The sequence below is a fragment of the Calonectris borealis genome, chromosome Z (assembly GCF_964195595.1).
Source record: "Calonectris borealis chromosome Z, bCalBor7.hap1.2, whole genome shotgun sequence".
Classification (NCBI taxonomy): domain Eukaryota; kingdom Metazoa; phylum Chordata; class Aves; order Procellariiformes; family Procellariidae; genus Calonectris; species Calonectris borealis.
This window is the reverse complement of record NC_134352.1, coordinates 65,615,826-65,636,079: the sequence shown is the minus strand read 5'-3', so window position 1 is coordinate 65,636,079 and position 20,254 is coordinate 65,615,826. Positions and strand designations below refer to the sequence as shown.

The following is a 20,254-nucleotide window of genomic DNA, read 5'->3' as shown; positions in this document are numbered from 1 at the left end:
CTGCCCAAGGAACATATTCAAGCAAGCAAGCAAAAACCTCCAACATTCTTAGAAAATTGCAACATCTACAATTGTATTTCAATTATCTTCGAAATACATGTCCTCTGACTTTACTATCCTGATTATTTTGGGCTACTCCTACTCAATCTTCTTAAAATATCTTCAAAAGTTTAGTGTTTAATTTTCTGGATTTTTTAATCACAGGTCAAGAAGTCTGTTGTTCAGCTTTACTTGGTCTTTGGTAGATTGCTCTTACTACTATTTTTAACAGTTGTTTGGGTTTTTTTCCAAATTCAAGGTATCTCAAAGATAGGTAAAATAACCCAATATCAAAGTGACTGTCCTCAAATCTAGGGAAAACCCTTACATCTAGCAGCTCCTAGCAATTCTTCACCTTTCTCAGAAATTGCAGATTTCACATCTGTCAGTAATTATTGTGTAAGGGCAAGCGGGTATATCCAAGAGCATCAAAGGAATAATGGATCTTCAACTCGGCCTGTAATTCAAATGCCACTTACATTTGAACTGGGATTCAGGATGCTTGGGTTCTATTCATGGCTGTAACAGAGATCCCAAAAAATGCAACAGCCATGATTCCATTACTCAGTAGGTATTTGGCAAGAAGAAAAATTCTGAGAGATGAGGTCATCAGAACCACAGAAAAGCTTCTAATACAAGTTCAGTACTACCAGTGTTGAAAGAAATCTAACTCTAGAGTATATTGACCTGCAATGATGCAGCTGCTTTTCAGGTTAGCAACTTCTACTTTATTTCGTGTATCTCTTCTCTAAAAAACAATGACAGAGTGCATCTAGCCTCTGGTTTATCCAGGAAATCAATGAATCATCTGAAATACAAGCATGTTAATAAAGAGCTTAAAGATTTTTAAACTACCAGAGAAATCAACACTGCTTATTTTATGTTATTACCTTAATGCTGGGATTTTAAAGGCTTTTCTATACCTCCTTCATTTTTGGTGATTTCCTCCTCTACTACAATAAAAATATCATAATTCTGTAAGTTTTTAAATAATTATTATTTGCGTTAAGCTAGCATGTCATTTATATTTAACAGAGAAAATCTTAAGATCTTTTTTTCCTCTGTTTTCAATTAAGGCTAAATTTACAGAACAGTCTCCAGAGGAAACTTCAGACTACTGATGACTTTACATTAATCTCCCACACAGCTTTTAGTTCCTCTGTGTAGGCCGCATCCTGTCCGCATTTAATTAAACAGGATTTTGCCACTATCTCTATGTGCAGAATAATCAGACTTTGCAAGTATATTCTACATCAGGAAATTTTAGCATCAAGCATAAAGACAACAAAAGCATAGTTATTGTCCAAATTTATACCAATTAATCTGTGAACTAAAAAGCACAATTATATATTCATATTTGATGAAGAGGAGCAATTGCTACTGATTCATGTATACATAATAAATGAAGCATCTCAAAAGAAACATCTAGGGCTAAGGATTATTTAACACATTTTACTTTTCAAGTATAAAATCAGATTAGACCTTTTACTGAGGAAAATTACTAGGATGACATCAAGTTTTACTACAGATTATTTAATATCTTGCTGTAGTTCTCTCTGTATATACAAAAAAAAGTGCTATTCACAGCTGTATTTACGTTACATAAGAAAAAGCTGACAATTCTTTTTCCAGAATTGCGTAAGAGTTTCTATAATTTCATTATCATAACATGGCTTGGAAACCATGGTGCTGAATATCATATAAGTTACTTGATACTTTGTATAAGTTACTTTATACAGTCTATTCAATGTTCTCCATCAATCATGCACATGTCCAGTGGTGATAATTTCAAAAAACATTGAACTCAGGTCTTCTGCCAAAGATGAGCAATAGTTACAAAAATGTTACAGAACATGAAAAAGAACTATCTTACATAGTGGCAGACCAAGAAAAGCAGAATACGTATAATTAACAGATGTTTTAGACAGTGATAGAGATTATAGTAAACACCTGTAAGCATCAGAAAGATGTAAACATCTGGAGGAGAAAGGGGATATGAGTCAAAACAGAGTAACAGAAGGAAATTAAAGAAGGAAATGCTCCAGCAAGGTTGCAGTCAGAGAAAGACACAACTCCCTCAAACTTTTCAGACAAAGTTGTCATAAAAATCCAATTGCTCGAGTATAAAACTAGATAAAAGCGGCTGAAAATCCACACTACTGATTTGTCTCCATTGAAAAGTCTCAATTTCTGCATGTTCAATGAATTTTTAGATCACACATAGCTATCAAAAATTATCACCATACATTTATTTTCTGTTAGGGACATGCAGACGTGTCTAACACATTAGACCTGATAAGGCCACAGACTGTCATAATGAAACCTTGTATTGTAGAGTCCGAGAGATTCTGCAGCCCCCTATTCACACATTTCTCATTGTTAAACTGTTTCATTTAATCATTCTGTCACCTATACCAGAAAAAAGACCAGAGTTACTTTTGAATTAAAGAAAATTATAGTTTAGAAGGGATGTGGCAAGAGAGAACAGAATGAGACCATTACATAGCCATTACTTGAGACTGGACAGAAACTTATTTTGTTGAAACTAATAGCAGTCAACCAGATCTTACTCTATCACTGGAGTAGATCCTCTGATAAGGCCCACATTTTTACTCTGTACTCAGAAGTTCAAGCAACAGACCTATGAAAAACATCTCATAAAATTGGTTCACTGCTGGGAAAGAGGTAAAACCAGAGTTAGAGCCTTTCATGGCTTGGCTCTTCTATTTTCTTTGCTGTTACAAGAACTAAAAATTATCTGCGCATATATTTTTGCAAGATAATTTTGAAGTCCTTTCTTTTCATCTCTCTCTTTTATAGACATTACCTCTTTTAAAGAAGACCATTTTAAGGAAAGCAAAAATTATGGTATATTTAAGTCTCAGGAGGATCTGATCCGATTACTTTTCAGAGAACTAATGTTGAATCTCCATTTGAAGTGAAAGGGAAAGCTGTAACTAGGACTTTTAAAAGAATCAGAAGAAAGTTTGGAGGCTTAGACTAGAAACAGAAAAAGAAAGTCAGTAGATAAGTAAATGTACTTAACAGGCTATTTTCTCAGAGAGTACACCTAATATAAACTATGGAATTCACTTTCTATGCTTGATCATTTCAAAGTACCATTTTGATTACAATTGTGAAGAAATCAACTTCCTCCTGTTTCCAGAAAATCCCGTTTATTTCCCTGTGTTCCAATCTGGAATACTATTCATCCTCTGCTCTATGAATTTTCCTCTTAAATTTTTTAATGGGAATCAAAGCATGATCTCAATAAATTCAAATCTTACTTTCTGCTTTTGAGCTTTCTATTTAATAAGAGACTGTATTTTTCAAATCAAAAAAATTGCTCAAGTGAAGAGAAAAAATAAGTTCCATCCGTAAGAATACAAAATAATTTTTTGCTCTAAATACAGTTTCAACAAAAAATTGTGTCATTTAATGAAACAGCATTTTGATAAAAGTGTTGCATTATAGAATGTTCATTCTGTTCCAATACTCTCTAATTCTGCAAATGAAATGCCTTACCACCACTATTTGAAATATTCTATATATATATTTGGATGTGATGTTGTACACTATTTAAACAGCAATCCTCAAAGGTGTTAAATGTTCAAATTCGAAAGTGAGATTTGGACTCTGCAGTAACTGCATCATTTGCTAGTAATGTGGAATGTTATTGGAAATATGTTCAAAAGATATAACTTAAATTTGTAATTCTAAATCTGTACTCACCAAATCATAACATAAACGAAAGCCTTACTATGCATATGCTTACATACAAATATAATTTTATTAGTAAAGCTATAGTTCCTAATGGTCTGAACACAGACAAAAATTCTGCAGAATCAAGTTGAAGGAATGCATATTATGAACAGATGACAATGGTCTAGAAAAAAGAAACTATTACAATCCATTTTATGAGAGAATGGCCATACTTAGCCAGACCAAGAGTCTTTCTAGCCAGCATGCTGTAACCCATACTGGCCATGAGCAGGTACCTGACAAAAGAAAGAGCAGAACAGGCATAGCTAATATGCTCACCAAGGCAGACCTTCCCAAGTAACCTCCCCAAATCCATCAACTTTCTTCTCAGAGGATTTCCTTAGCCCAGTATGTTTTAAGTTATAAATAGAACAAGGTAATAAGGTAGCATTCAATTTTATTATGAATTGTGTGTATTAATTTTTAGGCTATGTGATAAGATGCTTGTTTCCACACAGAATTATACTGAAGCAAGAGAGGTAAGGAATGCTGACAACAGCTTGATTTGCTGCATAGCCCAGATCCTTTGCCAGTGCACCACCTTGTCGCTTCTGCTGATTTAGAGAAAGGAACGGATGAGAAAAAATATAGCCTGTAATCAGCCTTAATTGAGATGATACAACAGTGACTGTGCACACAGACCTGCCACATAAATGTTCAGAATTGGGTCACATAAATGCTCAGAATTAATATGCTTCTACTTTGATTCTCTCTCCCAAGTATGCATTGACTGCTCAGATGCTAGGCACTATTCTGCACACAACTACATGAGGTGCCTTTGAGCTGCTCTATGCTGTCCTTCAATGGTTCACCATGTCACTCCAGGCCAAGACAGCTTGGATGGAATTGTCCTAAAGGCTGGATTCACCCACAGCTGTTGGTTGGATCACCCTCTTGAAGTGATTCCTGTCTTTCCCTCAGTTTTATGTGCCTGTGAGGGTCCAGTAGGTTTCTTGTTTGTATTTATAAGCTGCTGCTGTAGGGATGATTGAAATGCAAATCAGAAAGAGCCCAAGACATCTTCAATAGTGAAGCTAATCTAAAGTGACAATTTCCAACATTAAAAAATCCTCGTAAGGAAGACACTATGTATTCCTCTAATTGGATAAGCTTTCTGATTTCTTTTGTCATCTCTAAATTGACATTAGTATGATGTAGTGAAAAAGTATATATTAAGAGATTATTTTGTTATGCATTTCTTTTCACACTGCTTTTTCAATAGTGAATCAAACATTGCATGTGGACTTGGGTTTGGCTGATTGCCTGAAGAAATATTTTAACAAAATAACTATTTTACTGGTTAACTGCTCAAAAAAAGACAATACCTGAAAAGTAGAAATCTTTTAAAAAATATTAACATAATACTTCTTCCACTTATGCTACAGAAAGTAAAGTTGATCTTAATGAATTCCCAGCCTTCCCCTACCTCACTGCAACTTTAATCAATTATAATTAGAAGCAATCTTTTACTTTTTGAGCTTTCCCTTGCAAGGTGAGCCGTTGCAGCTGTAGATCTTGGCACCAACAATTATCTAAGCAGATAAGTGAGCAACAGAAATAATCAACAGGAGAAATCATTTAAAGAGATCACTTAGCAAATGACCGGTCTCTTTATACCTACAATCAAATCAGCCATGAAACAAGAAAACAGTCTCTCCTACTATGTTTAACACAGCAGCACCAAATTATGTGAATGCAAAAACAGAGAACAGAATGTAGTCACATTAAGAAATCCCTCCTTTTTATGGAATGCATTCAGGAATATAATAATAATTGAAAATTAAAATAATATTTTATCATTAAAATCCTACATAATCAGCCAGTGACTCACTTTCCTGTAGTATGCTGGATAAACTGTGATTAAGGGCTTAGAAACAACCGTAGGACACCAAATTGGCTGAACAGGAAACTTCTGATAGAGATGAAATGCAAAAAAAAAACCATACAGGAGGTGGAAGAAGAAATACATTTGTAAAGAGGAATACAGAAGCATCACTTGGCTTTTCATGAATGGCATCAGTAAAATCAAAGCTCAGCTGGAGATGAACCTGGCAATGGAGATGAAGGGCAGCAAAAAGGTACATCAATGGCAAAAAGAAGAAAAGGAAAATGTGGGCTTGCTGCCAAATGGAGTAGGCCACGAAGTGATGAAGGACATGGAAAAGGATGAAGTACTCAAACCCTTCTTTGCCTTATTTTACTGACAAGGTCTGCTCTCAGGCCTCCCAGGCCACCTTGTCCAGAAGGAAAGTTTGGGGGAGTAGAAGGTACCACTCACTGTAGGGAAAGATCAAATTATGTTCTGCTTAAGTTAATCGGTCACGTTCACATCCCTGCACGTGGGATGCATCCAATGGTGCTGACAAAGCTGGTCAATGTCTTTGTGAGGCCATGTTCTATTTATCATCTTTGAAAAGTTGTGGTGATCAGCAGAGGTCCCCAGTGGCCTGAAAAGGTCTGATGGTAAGACCGTCTTTAAAAGGGAGAGGAAGAGGACCTGGGGAACTACAGGCTGCTCCAACTTCATCTTAGATCCTGGGAAGGTTATTGAGCAAGTTCTCTTGGAAGTCATTTCTAAGCATATGAAGGACAAGAAGAGATTGGGAACACTCAGCATAAATTTACGAGTGGCAAATCATATGTGGCGAACCCAATTCCCTTTCATGAAGAAATTCCTGGCTCTGTGAAAGACAAGAGCAGCAGCAGCAAGGTTTTTGACAAAATTTTGTTGAAACCTTGTAGCCAAGCAGGAAAGATATGGACCAGATGAGTGGACTGCAAGGCAGACAATAAACTAGTTGGACCATCAGGCTCAAAAGATAGTGGGCAAGTGGTTCCAAATCTAAGCAGCAGCTAGGTAAGAATGGAGTTCCCCAGGAGTTAATACTGGAGCAAGACTGATTAACATCTTCAACAACTATCTGGACAGTAAGATGTATGCACCCTCAGCAAGTTTGCAGATGACACCAAAACGGTGGGAGCACCTGATACACTGGAGAGCTGCCGTTTACAGGGCCTTGGCAAGCTGGAGGAATGGCATGACAGGAATCATATAAAGTTCAGCAAAGGCAAAAAATAACCTCAGCTCAGACTACTACCGGCTGTTACCTGACTTTTAAAAAGTTTATCTCAAACTTTATCTGCTAATATATAACCCTGCAGTCAAAGAGAACTATACCATGTTTTAGATTTTTTCAGATATCTCTGCTGATTAAAATGCCTATTTTAAATAGTAATTGTACCTTTTTTTCTTAAACTAGAAAATATATGCACACATACACTATTCATCCACAATTTACAGTAATGTCTGTTTCCAGTCTATGCTATATAAATAATGATTTCAAAGGGCAAAGAGGTCATTTTTATTATTGAAAAATTAAAAATTTTACCACTGCTGAACGAAATGGTAGCATTTGATCAAAATTCTGATTTTTAAAAAGGATTTCAGAATGAATAATGCGGGACTGGACACAGTACCTGCTGTCTTCCATAGTCTACCTGTGCATCAGATCTAAATCATGAATTTAATGCTAGGCACAAATTAAAATAATCCTTTTCTTTGGGACATGAGGGGCTGGAGATAAGCGTGAGATCTGAAGCCTTCCACAGATATTAAGAATTACTATTATGCAAGTATTCTGGTATGGGACCTGCCATCCTCATAGCTTCCTTACCTCTCCTCAGCACCTAGTCAATACAAGTCTTGACCAACAGAATTATTTTTAGGTTGTTCTCCAAAATGATTCCAGAACGTATAGCAAAATAAAAATTGTTGATGCTGGTCATCAGGACAGAAGATTCTCTTAAATGCCAGGGCTTGGATACCACAAAATATTAAGGCTTCTAACGTCCACTTAACCTCACAAATTCCCACTGATTTTTCCCGCTGATAGATCTGAGCTTAAATGCTGACTCAATTTTGGTTTCTGCACTAATTAAATATGCTTTTCTTTGTAACAGATACTGCAGTCAGGTAGAGTTCAATGAGACTGAGTCAGTATGATAGAAACATAGGTTCAGTGTGAGTCCAGATGTATAACAACAGTTATGTGTTTAACTCCTACTAATAACAATTAAAAACCTTCTCAGACGCGGTCAGTAAAATTCCCCTTGACATACTAACTTTATTTTTAAAGGTTGAGATAAACTTGAGGCAACTCTTTTTTTCCCAAGCTCCATCCTCAGCTTTCTAACAGGTAGTTTTAGACACAAAACCAGGAGCCAAAAACTCTTGAATCATAGTTCATAGTTTGATTACTGGTTTGTTTTGTAGCCTTGGCCAGTTGCACTACTCCTTCGCATGCAAGTTTTCCTATGCATAAAATGAAAATAACACTGCTTGCTCACTAACTGATGTCCCAAAGATGACATGAGGATATGCTCATGTTTATAATGTTTTTAAAATAAATAATATACTGGGGATAATTTTAAATCAAGTTTTTATCTGATTTATTCTATCAAAACAGAGAGTTTTGATTGCTTCTTTAATGGATACTAAAACACAGAAGTTTTAAAGCAGTACAGTGCCTATTTAATCCACAGAACTTAACTTAAGGAAAAACTGATAAATTAGGACAGAAGGAACATTGAAAAAAGATATTTCAGAGATTAACTATCATGTAAATCATTCTTGTAGCTCCCTAGAGTTTCATAAACACACTAATATACACAGTTTCAGTTGTACATAAGCGATATAAAAGCAATTTAAAATAGATCTTATGTTGTATAATTATAATAATCTTTCCCAAATGATGTTTGAACAAAGAATAGGGTAAACAGTAAGAAGAGAATTACAGATAACTAAATGAAACACAAAAAATTATTTTATATATTTCTATACTGAAAGCCTTTCTAACCACATCTCAACTCCAAAATAACTTTTTACTTTCAAATAACCCTTTTAATTAAGTGTTCAAGTACATTATACACTCTTACATTTCTGGAGTTTACATGATATTATGTCAGTCATATGTATTAAGAGGACAGAAGAATTACAGCAACAACTGGGGTAGTTTACTGCTTTAACACTGAAAAAACTATCCTTTAAAGGGAAAACAATAGACTACATCAGCCTCTGACACCTTGGATCTGTACCATTGAGAGTGGGGTATATATATATACGTGCCATTGCACTTCATAGTGTCCAGCAAATGTTGGTCCAGCCAGCTCAAGAATATCTATATCCTATCCTATCTTCTCCTATCCCATCTCTTCTTCTGGGTTAAACAAGGCAAAGTGATAGTTTCTATAACAAGGAAGATCAAAGAGACTTTCATCATATTTCAGGAGGCTGTGAACAAATCAATTCCATCATTACATATAGATTTGACCAACTGTCCTAAATTGTACCCAAGTGTTTTGAAGGAAGAAATCAAATTTACAGTATCACACTTACTATCATAATATAAATATTTACTTGAGTATTTAATCAGGGTGGGAACTGTGGCTATTGGGCAAAACAAATATAGAGGAATGTAAACCTTCTTTGAAATGGTTATAAAGAAGGTAAGATCAAATGCTTTAAATCTCCTGAAACAAATATGTTCCCATGTATAACACTCCCCCACCCTTTTAATACCAGCTGCTTTGGCACAAGCAAAAGTATTCTGCTGTTAATCCCTTCCTATCTGTGCATCCCATCTTAAATGGCATCATAGCTGTTACCTACATCAAAACTGTTGATAAACTTAGTTACAATTATTTGAGGAAAATTGGCAAAACTTAAAGCATGTGGACATATGCACACTCCAAATATCCTAGCTTACAGTAAAATATCACATTTAATATTCTATATATATAGGCTAAATATATTGCTTATTAAAAAAAAAAAAAAAAAAGTAAGAACTGAAATATCCAAAGCAATTGCCTGCCTGTTTCTAATCCTCCCCATAGAAGGTCTGGCAATTGTTACATTTCATAAATGTCACTGTTGCTACCAGCTGCAGCCTCAGTCTATCAATTTGCAAACACTTGTTTTTATAGCTCATGTCAGCGATTTTGCGTCTGAAACTTCAATATATGACATAAATCCTTCATCTTAATGACAATCTTTATTATTGTCTCAGTTTAACCTGGGTGAAAAAAAAATCAGAATCTGGCTCCCTGTATGCATGGAAAGAAACAAGAAGGGTGAAAGGAATGACAAGACACTGTGATGTCTCCTTTGAGTCAGAAGAGTAAGAGTTTACAAAGTGTGAAATGTTTAGAAAAACATTACGGAATATCTACTTTCTAGTATTTCATCTACTCTACTGTTTTTTTTAAAAAAAGAGAAGCTTTGTTTGAATTAGTGTAGCTCATTCCTCTACAAAACTAACATAAAACCAGAAACAACCCTGAGACATCATAAAGATAAAAAGAGAGAAGAAAAGGGAATGAAAAAGGTAGTGTGTGCGTGTGCATGTGTATGTGCGTGTTTAGGAATGGAATGCATATTTTATTTTAAATATCCAGTGTCACTGGTTTTAGTTTTGCACATTCCAGGTATTTAAATCACAGCATAAGATGCTTTATAATGCTATCGTCTTTGGGATCTTTTAGCATATTCCTCCAAAAACATATATTTGTAATTTAAGACGTTTTCAGTGGTGAAATTCTTCCACCTCAGAATGAGTTTCCATGACCCAAATGCTCTTCTACCTTCACCTACCCACTGAAGACAGAGAATACTCCTGTCTCCCACCCACACCTTGGCTTCCTTTTCTCAACTGCACATTTCCATACATTCAAAGGCAATGGAGGTAAGCTGTATTTCCACAGACATAACAGGTCCCATAAGTTTGTGTACTTGTGCAGACAAGAAGCTGGATAAAAGGATAGCTTTCTCCAGCTGTTCAGCTGGCATTACAAGCGTGTAAACGGGAAATGCATAGCTGCTTGAGAGCGCTAACAACTGAAAAATGGCACTAAACATCTAGAGAATTTTAATTTCCTGAATAATATTCTTCCTGTAGCAGCATAAGTGCTCTTTAGCTAAGAAAGAATCATAAAAGCTAAAGATTTTATATTACAAAGAAACATCAAAATTATAATTGCTTCTGCTGTTGTGTTCAGTTTGGGTTGGTTTGTTTGTTTAAACAGCCTGGCAGCTCCATTCAACAATCTGTAGATCTGCTATTTCCCTGTCTCTCACAGAAATAAACTTACTTGTAGATAAATCTTGTTTTGTCCAGTTTCAAAACACATTCTACCAATCACAGGAATGAATGGCATAGGCAGGGTACAAAGTTATCTCTTAATGCCCAGGACAGATTCTTAGCCACACTGAAGCCTCTCACAGAAGTGATCATCCTCTGAGTACAGCAGATAGCTACCCATAACAACTGATATGTTTTAGGTTTGTTATTTATTTGAATACCCTTCAAACTGTCTTGCTCTTGCATATTTGAACCCAGCCTAGAAAATAGTGCAGTCTCCAGAAGTCTGTAATCACTTAGACTTTTTCATAGGATAGACATAATGTTTTTCATTCAGCTTTCTGACTTTCTACCACATCAGGGACATTTTTTTTTTCAGTCCATGTTACTAAAACTAACAGAACACAGAGTACCTCCTGTGTATTACACAGTTTACACAGGTCATCCCAAATATTATTGAAGTTTCAAAGCCAAATACTCTGAAATTTAGAAAGGCCAGGAATGTGAACTGTAATCATTCCACCTATACTTATTTTCCTTCCATATCTCAGACCTATCTTCTCTCCAGCTTCCATGGATAGAAAACAGAAAAATCAAGACACCAACCTATCTTCATTATATTTATCTCCAAATAGTATTTACATCTGTGAACAATCTAAATGTTTACATGCTTTTATGGGTGTAGTCTGTGTTTCTATGAGCATGTTTGAAGAACTGGTCTCACCTATTCCAAAAATAAAGATATCCACATGGAAATAAGTTTTGTTAGTAATAGATGGTTTTTGCCATAGAACCCTACTGAATACTTATGCTTTTCCTCACGTACTACACGTCTTACATTCTTTTCACAGCTACATTATTCAGAATACAGTATTCCCTCTGAAAATCTGGCAAAAAGTTCTTAAGTCCTGCATTTCAGCTCTCAGTGTGTTCATCTTTCCTTTTCCTTGTATATTCTTAGGTTGCCAAATGGCTCCACTGCCTTCACCACTGTAAGCAACAATTTTGTACTAAACAATTCACATTTTGGAAAATAAAAGCAGAAAATAGGATTGCATCAGAAACATTTAAGAAGGGGAAATGTTGCTCTAGAAAACGTGCATGATATAAGAAGTCACAGATGTAATATGAAGAAACTATAATACAAATCACTATAACCAAATATGTTCAACTATTTACATAACAAATAATACAGATATACAGTAGCAGGCAAAATCCTCTCACGATTCCTTGAAACTTGTTTTGGCACTCTTTCATGTAAAAAATTTTCTGTGTATAAAAAGGTTCCTATCTTTATTATAATAAGAAAAAAGGGGTTATTCAAGCCTCCAGAAGTCTTCGTTCTGAATATAAAGTATTAGCGATGTTCAGAGAAAATGTTTTCTAGTGTTTGTATTTAGACATGACCAAAAGGATTACAAGAAGTATTATCAAGTGTCAGCCAGAAATTTACATATTAATATTCTATTTGTCTTTTTCACTTATTTAGGGGATTTAGAAAAGAAATAAACTTCTGTCCTAGAAGCAGCATCTGCTGTCCTGCACCTGCCACTGAAAATGTTGAATCAAGAAGAAATTGCTGGACCTTACCTGCTGGACTCGGCAGAGGTAATGGCAATCAGAGGAGGAATCCTCAGTGGAAGAGTCGTGGGTCTTGGGATAGTCTCGGTATCATTCTTTTTATCCCAGTCTGCCTGTTCTAACTGCCTGAAAGCCAGGGGGGGAAGCTGGATGTTACGGGATGATAATCTCCGCACAAGATAGGGCTCCATTGCCTGGAAAGATTCTTCGTCCTCAGTGTTGCGATGCAGAGCTTCTTCTGAAACCTATGATCAAGGCAAAAAAATACCTATCAGCCACGGCTTTGTCTAAACTCAAAAAACCTTCAACAACAGAAATTCCCCAGCCTCCGTGGATAACCTGCTCTGGTGCTGCACCACATTCCTCATGAAGAAGGTTTTCCTGACGTTCAATCTGAACCTCCCAAGCAGGGGCCCTTGACTAAGTAAGCTCAGTCCCCCAAGCGCTCATCACTGATCACGTGCTCTAGGCCCCGACCATCCCGGTAGCTCTCTCCTGGGCTCCCAGCGTTCCCTCGATTCCCTAGCTGCAGTCACTTTGGCATCTAGTTTGCTTTATTTATGATGAAGAGTTTTTAATTCTTTTAATTCTTTTCCATAAGCTAGTTTCTTATTTATACTTTATTATCATTATTGAGAAAATGAAAAAGAATGAAAAATGCAATAAAAAGTTTCTAGGGTTTAGATAGTTTGGGGTTTTAAAAGCAAACAGAAAGCTATTTTATGATGAGATTAACACACTGCTATCTAAAATACGTACTCATACCTGAACAGGGGACAAAAAATTAGAAAAATTTCTTTAGAAAATATTAGAAAAATTTCTTTCCCACAATATGCTTTCTTCCCTACAAGTTATCTAACTTTTGGAAGAAGTGAGAGTCCAAATACCAATAATAAAATAAAATAAACATAGTAGTCAGAGATTTGCAACTATACACCTCTCGACAGGAGAAAATTCACCTTAAATTCTCTCAGCTGTCCCAACTCCCATCTTTCTCTCTTGCTCACAGTAATTTCATGCTAATAGTAAGTGATGAGTACTTAAAACAACCACTGCAGTGCTTAGAAACAGTGAATAATTAGAACCTCTGAAGGTCAGGCCCGAATGAAATCTTAAGTCTAAACGTTAGTAAATGTTATTTTTAATTTAATCATTTAAACCGCTGGTAATATTCTCTGGGCCATGGAAGAATGGCAGACAATCCAGGAAATAAATCTTTAACTGATATTGATTTAAAAAGGAGAACATTTCTTCAGAAAGTTTTCAGAGCTTTTAACAAACAGCTCACCATTGTGAGAGAAAATTCTCAAATAATCGCTTTTCTGAGAGCACTGATACTCTGAGAAGAAATTGGCTTTTTTTCTCCATGTCTTACACAAAGTCTTTTACCATTACTTGATAAATTTCCTAGCGCAGAGACCACTGTCTGCACCTATTGCCTTGATTACTTTCCTGTGAAGAAACCCAAGTTGTGAGCAAGTCTAAAGATTTTCTACATCTAAACTAAGAATTAGGAATACAGCATATATAGCTATATATTATTCCACCTACGTCAGGTGTGGCAAACCCAAGTTCACATGTATATTGTGGTATACTTGGTATATAAAATAAAGCAAGCTAGACTATGCCCAAAATTTACAGTCACACCTTCAGTTACAGCACAGACATGGCCTTCAGTTTGACCTGTCTCATGAGGACAGATGCACATCTGCAAAAAAACTTGCATGGCAATTTATTTATTCCATGCGCACAGGGAGAACCATTAATGAAACATCTTTCATGATGAGTAATATTAATAAGCTCCATTTATACTCAGAGCTTGAGCAGTTGCTGTGAGCTAACTATTTCTAATTAAATTTTTAATCACAAAATCTAAATCCATAATTTAGCTATTTTTCTTAATCTAGCTGTAATGTAGTTTAAGAAAACAAAGATTATAAAATGGTATGCATTAATGCATGTCCTCTGAAGCAAATCAACAGCAAAATCAATCACTGTGAAAATACTACAAGAATTAATGTGTTATAGTCATCCAGGGAAAAGTTTAACTTCAGGCTTGTATTTTCAGTGTGTGCATACTGGATATTCAATACAGCTGAATAAATTAAAAAATAATAATGAAATTAATTATAGCTCTGCAAGAAATGAAAAATGCTGATATCAAAGCTGAAAATAATCTATCACGTGAGGTTATTTTATCCACTTCATCAGCTGATTTTTTGTACAGCTCTGAAAATCATAAAAATCTTTGAATTGCAGCCACAGACAATCAGAATGAGATAGCTCAACTGAGAAAGTGAACTCACTGGGCAACTTCTTCTTCAACTCATATGCAAAAATTAGAGAGGTAGAAGATTATGGATTATAAGAAAACCATAAGAGAAAGAGAAAAATTCCAACCCAAATATTAAAGCCAAACTTTGGAGAAATCAAACAATAGGCACCTCATCTACATTTCAAAGACAATGGAAAAATAAATAAATTTGAGGAAAAACAGGCCACCAATTCAGGTACAAATATTCAGGCATCTAAACAAGGAAATGTTGATCATATTGATTTTACTCATCTTGGCAAAACAGAAGAAAAACATGCATTGCTCGTTTTGTCTTATTTGTGAACATAGTTGTAAGGAGCATTATGTTTACTCACAGAACCATAGAATTGCTGTTTGGAAGGGCCCTCATGAGGTTGCCCAGTCCAACCTCACGCTCAGAATGGGACTATCATCAACACTAGATCACATCAGCCACGGCTTTGTCTGAAACTCAAAAAACCTTCAACAACAGAAATTCCCCAGCCTCCGTGGATAACCTGCTCTGGTGCTGCACCACATTCCTAATGAAGAAGGTTTTCCTGACGTTCAATCTGAACCTCCCAAGCAGGAGCCCTTGCCCCTCCTTAAACAGCATGTCACCGCTGAGAAGAGCTTAAATCTGTCGTCTTTTGCAACTACCCTTCAAGTAGCTGCAGGCTGCCATTAGATCACCTTTCACCTCCTCCACAGCAAACTAAGTAAGCTCAGCCCCCTCAAGTGCTCATCACTGATCACGTGCTCTAGGCCCCGACCACCCCGGTAGCCCTCTCCCGGGCTCCCAGCATTCCCTTGATCCCCCAGCTACAATCACTTTGTCACGTAGTTTGCTTTATTTATGATGAAAAGTGCACTGTTTGGCTGCTACCCACCGTGCCAGACCATTGAAGCCCCCAGATCCTTTCCAGCAGGGTCCTGATCCAGTCAGTCACTTGCCGGCCTGTGCCGGTGCTTCAGGTTATCCTGTCTGGGTGCCGAACGCTGCACTTCAACATGGGCCCCAGTATCAACCCCTCATGGTGATGTGCTCATTACCAGCTGCCAGCCAGATGCTGAGCCACCAGCAGTGGAACTTGTTTTCTGCCCACCTAGCAGTCTTTTCATACAGCCCAGGTTTCCTGACCGGAATTCAAACTAGTGTTTTTTAAGAGTGTGGTCTGTTAAGAGAGATTTGCCACAATAAAGAGGGCAGGGGGGGAGAGGGATCAAAACAAATTGCAATCTCAGACACTATGATTGAGCAATCCAGAGTATAAGCAAATAAGTAAGATTACTTTTGAGGCTTTGAGAGCTTCAAAAGATATTAGGGGAAAGAGTGACAGAGAGTAAGAGACATTTGATGATGCAGAGAGCTTCAAAGAGAGATCCAAAAGAGACTACATAAACGTACGTATATAAAAGCATGAGAAACAGCATGCTGAGGACAAAGGACATTTTTCTTTGGACCCAAACGCTGTCTTATTATAAGGACTATTAGAAAGTCAAATAGAGGCCAAGAAGCCCTTGTATGTAGCTCTGTGGAGAAGATGGAACAGGTCATGTATCTGAATGTAGATATACTTGAAATGGTATCACTATAAGAAAGACAAGAAAACTACTAACCAGTTTGATAGAAACAAAAATGGAAAACTTAAATTGCACAGCATGAAGTTACATGAGGGTAGAGATGTTACTTTTATGAGCTTCTAATTACCAGATGGGTAAAAGTAAACAGCAAACAATGGAACATCAAAATCAGTTGTAAAAGATCTGAATTTTCAGAAATGCAAGAAATATGTGAAAAGCAAAAGAGTTGGTGTTAACCATCTTCCTGTTGCCTCTAAATCATTTACTTAAGTACAGAAATCAAGCCACACAGCATCAGCACATAAATGACTTTTCAGCTCCAACATTCATAGCAGTAAGACCTGAATGTGAGATAGACAGGTTGTAGACATATATAAATACGTATTAAGGTAGTGTACCATAATATGTCATAATACCACCTTTGTGATAAAAAGAAAGAATTTGGAATGCCTGATAAAATTGTTAGGGCAGTATATACTTTGAATTGTCAACGTAAGGATGGTTACATAGGAATGAAGATTCTTATTTTATTTGGCATTTATAGTTTTTCTTCTTTCTTTAACATTGATATGGAAATAATACAATAATTTCAAAATTCTTAGGAATCAGTGAATTTACATATTTTATATATTTGTGGCCTATTGAAAAATTGTGGTTTCTGAATTACAGTCAGAAAGAAATATACAAACATGATGGTGGGTGCAGGACAGGCCAGTTAAGAGTTTCTTGTAAAGCTGTTTTAACTATATGTAATCTTATGACTAATCAAGAAAAATACATACTCATAACAATGAGCAAGATCTAAAGATTCTCCATGTTAATAACCCATAGGAAACCTGCCTTTGAAAAAGGAAAGAGATGAAGGCAAACTGTGAGACTAACCAATGATCAACTTCAGGAAATAAAAATTTTATGATAAAAGATTAATTAGAACAACCAGTTAAAGTTTTTATACAGTCCTTGACTGCCGGTCACTCACAGAACCCAATTCTAAAGTCAGCTTCTAATGTACATCTCGCAATCACTACACGATGACCTTGGCAAGTCATTGACGAAGAAGCATAGACAAAACCACAATTTTCCAATAAAACATGGCAAAATCTATTCAGTTTAAAAAGTTCTGCCACCACTTGAGATACTGCCAAGGAATTACTTCACCATCACGTTTCAACTTTTCTAAACAGTAGGCAAAATGTCTTAGTTCATCCAAATGGTATACACGATGCTGTCTGCATACCAGCTCTCAAAAGCAACAGGTAATAACTCATATTTGCTTGCATGAACTTGCACTGCACACTTTTTTTATTTTTTTCATATTGTCTTTCTGACTGCTGTACTGTTGATCTCAGTTTAGGATTACATCCTTTAAAATGTTTAAATTGAGCTGCTTTTTAATGTATATTGAATACAAAAGAAATCTTTTTCAACATCAGGAAAGCAGGATTTTTGTTTGCTTACAAGAATGGAAGAGTGTTAATTAGAGAATTATTTACATCAAATTAGTTAGTGCATACTAACCAGGTTCGACTCTGCTTTTTTAGTCTGGGAGGTCATAGGTTTTATGCTCACTTTTAAGTAAAGCCTCATGGCCCTTTAACCTTAGTGTCCTCAAAACCCAAATTTTTTATATCTTTTTTATTAGGAGCATAAAGTGACCTTATAATTCACCCAAAACCCCACAAATACTGACACAATAATTTCCTCTGAACTGATCAATTTTTTTTCTTCCTTTCAATTTATAAATCTTTCTTTTCACCTATTTCTCTATATAATAAAGACCTCTTCCTGGGTTTTCTCACAGATTTATAGGGAAGGTGCATCCCTGGCTGCCTCTGCCTGTCTCTGGTTCTTTTTGTGACTGCCCATTATCTTGCAACCTAGATTTTAGTCAGTCCTCCCAAAATCTTCTTTCACCATGTTAGTACTTTCATAGGTTCTCCCACAATGTCACTAGCTCGATTAGTCTCTTCTAGCACTTTTAATTGCTTCTTTCACTGAGTAAAAGATAGCTATGATATCCAGTAAGCTCTGCACTTACTGATAAACAGTACAGCTGTTGGCAACTACCACCACTGTAGCCTTTCTCATAAGTAACGCTTTTCCAAGTAGTTAAGACAGAGCACAAGAATGACAGCTTTGGACAGAAAAGTCATACAGCAACAGAGAGAAAAATCTGTCTGCACCATAACTAAAACTATAGTACTAATAATAACTATCTCCTGCTTTCAGAACAGAGTACACAATTTTACATTATTTTGTAAAAATACTTTAAACTACAGTCAAAAGTTTAATTTTAAAACTATATAAAACTAAATAAAGGCACAAATCAGCCCTTATGAACATTCTTTTAGATCAAAAAACTCAAAGGAAAAAAATTAATTCCTCTCATATGGCATGCTTATAGAACATAAACCAAAACCTACAAAAACAACACTAAGAAGGTCGCAGAGAATATAGATATTAGAAAATGCCAGATTAATAAATATTAGAAAATGGCAGATTAACATCCATGTGTGCTACCTCAATTCAATGTTCTTATGTTTACACATTACAAAACAGTGGCCATATTTCAAGAAGATCCTTGCCTTATTTATTGCACAAAATTGACACTTCTCAACTAATAGCTGTTTAATATTTTATTTACCCTCATTGTTGACTGTGTCTATATGCTTTATTTACTACACATTACACAAGTTCTGGCTTGCACACACAATTATTATAATTAAAAAGAAATAATGGAAGTGGAAGTCAACTCATTTAGTAAGGGGTGAAGCACCTTCTCCTAAGAGGGAGCAGGAGAAGGAATCAGAAGAGGCAGCCTGTTCTGCAGCAGAGCAGTCACAGGAACAGGAGGAGGAAGGGACTGAAATCATAAATGAGACAGATCGGTGAGACATCCGATCCCTATCCCTAAGCGAGCTGCAAGATATGCAAAAATGTTTCAACCATCAACCAGGTGAGCTAATTCTCATCTGGTTACTCTGATGCTGGGATATGGGGGCCAATAGTCAGGAATTAGATGGTAAGGAAGCCCAGCAGCTGTGATCCCTTGTTAGGGATAAGGCCATTGACAAACGGATTGTAAAAGAGGCAGGAGTCCTCAGTCTGTGGAGGTGACTCCTGTTGAGTGTGAAGGACAGGTATCCCTTTAAGGAAGATCTTGCAAACTCCCAAAGAAAATGGACCACCATTGAGGGAGGTATCCAGTATCTGAGGGAATTAGCTGTGGTGGAGGTGATCTATAGCAACCTCAATGATAACCACGTATCCAAAAACCCGGATGAAATCTGGTGCACACGGTCCATGTGGTGAAAGTTTGTACAAAGTGCACAAACGTCATATGCCAACATCCTGGTGATAATGAGCTGGTCAGACACGGAGGTACCAACTGTGGATGGATTGGCCAGCCAACTCTGAGAATTCAAAGCGAATCTCACTTCCTCCCTATGGGCCTGCCTCTCGAGTGTGGAAAAACTGACCTAACATTGTCCCACCAATCCAAGAAAGATAGGTCTTCCTTACCCACCCTGACTAAGGCCTCAGCTCTTAAGAGTCAGCCTTTTTTTGTTCAAGGGAGAGGGTACCGGTGGTGCACACCATGTACCACCCTGTAGTTCTATCTCCGTGACCAGGGGGAGGACATGAGGAAGTGGGATGGTGAATCTACCTGGAGACTAGAAGCTTGGGTACAGGAACTGCAAGAAAAAACAACAGCTAAAAGGCACCCATCCGGGAAAATTACTGCTCTAATGTCTGTTGGATAGAGCAGAAGCGCCGATTGTACTTTTGACCCTGATGAAGAGACTTGTGGTTTGCAATTACAAAAATCAAGTAATGAAGATGGTATTCACGTGGAGAA

At 36.5% G+C, this 20,254-nt stretch overlaps 1 protein-coding gene across 1 annotated transcript in view; it reads right to left on the bottom strand.

Moving 5' to 3' along the window:
- The window catches only part of PDE4D (phosphodiesterase 4D), a 534,058-nt gene that overhangs the window by 437,826 nt on the left and 75,978 nt on the right, over positions 1-20,254 (bottom strand). The window contains exon 2 of the mRNA XM_075137366.1: positions 12,528-12,763. Within this exon, the coding sequence (XP_074993467.1) occupies positions 12,528-12,763 (236 nt within the window). The remainder of the gene's footprint in view (positions 1-12,527; positions 12,764-20,254) is intronic.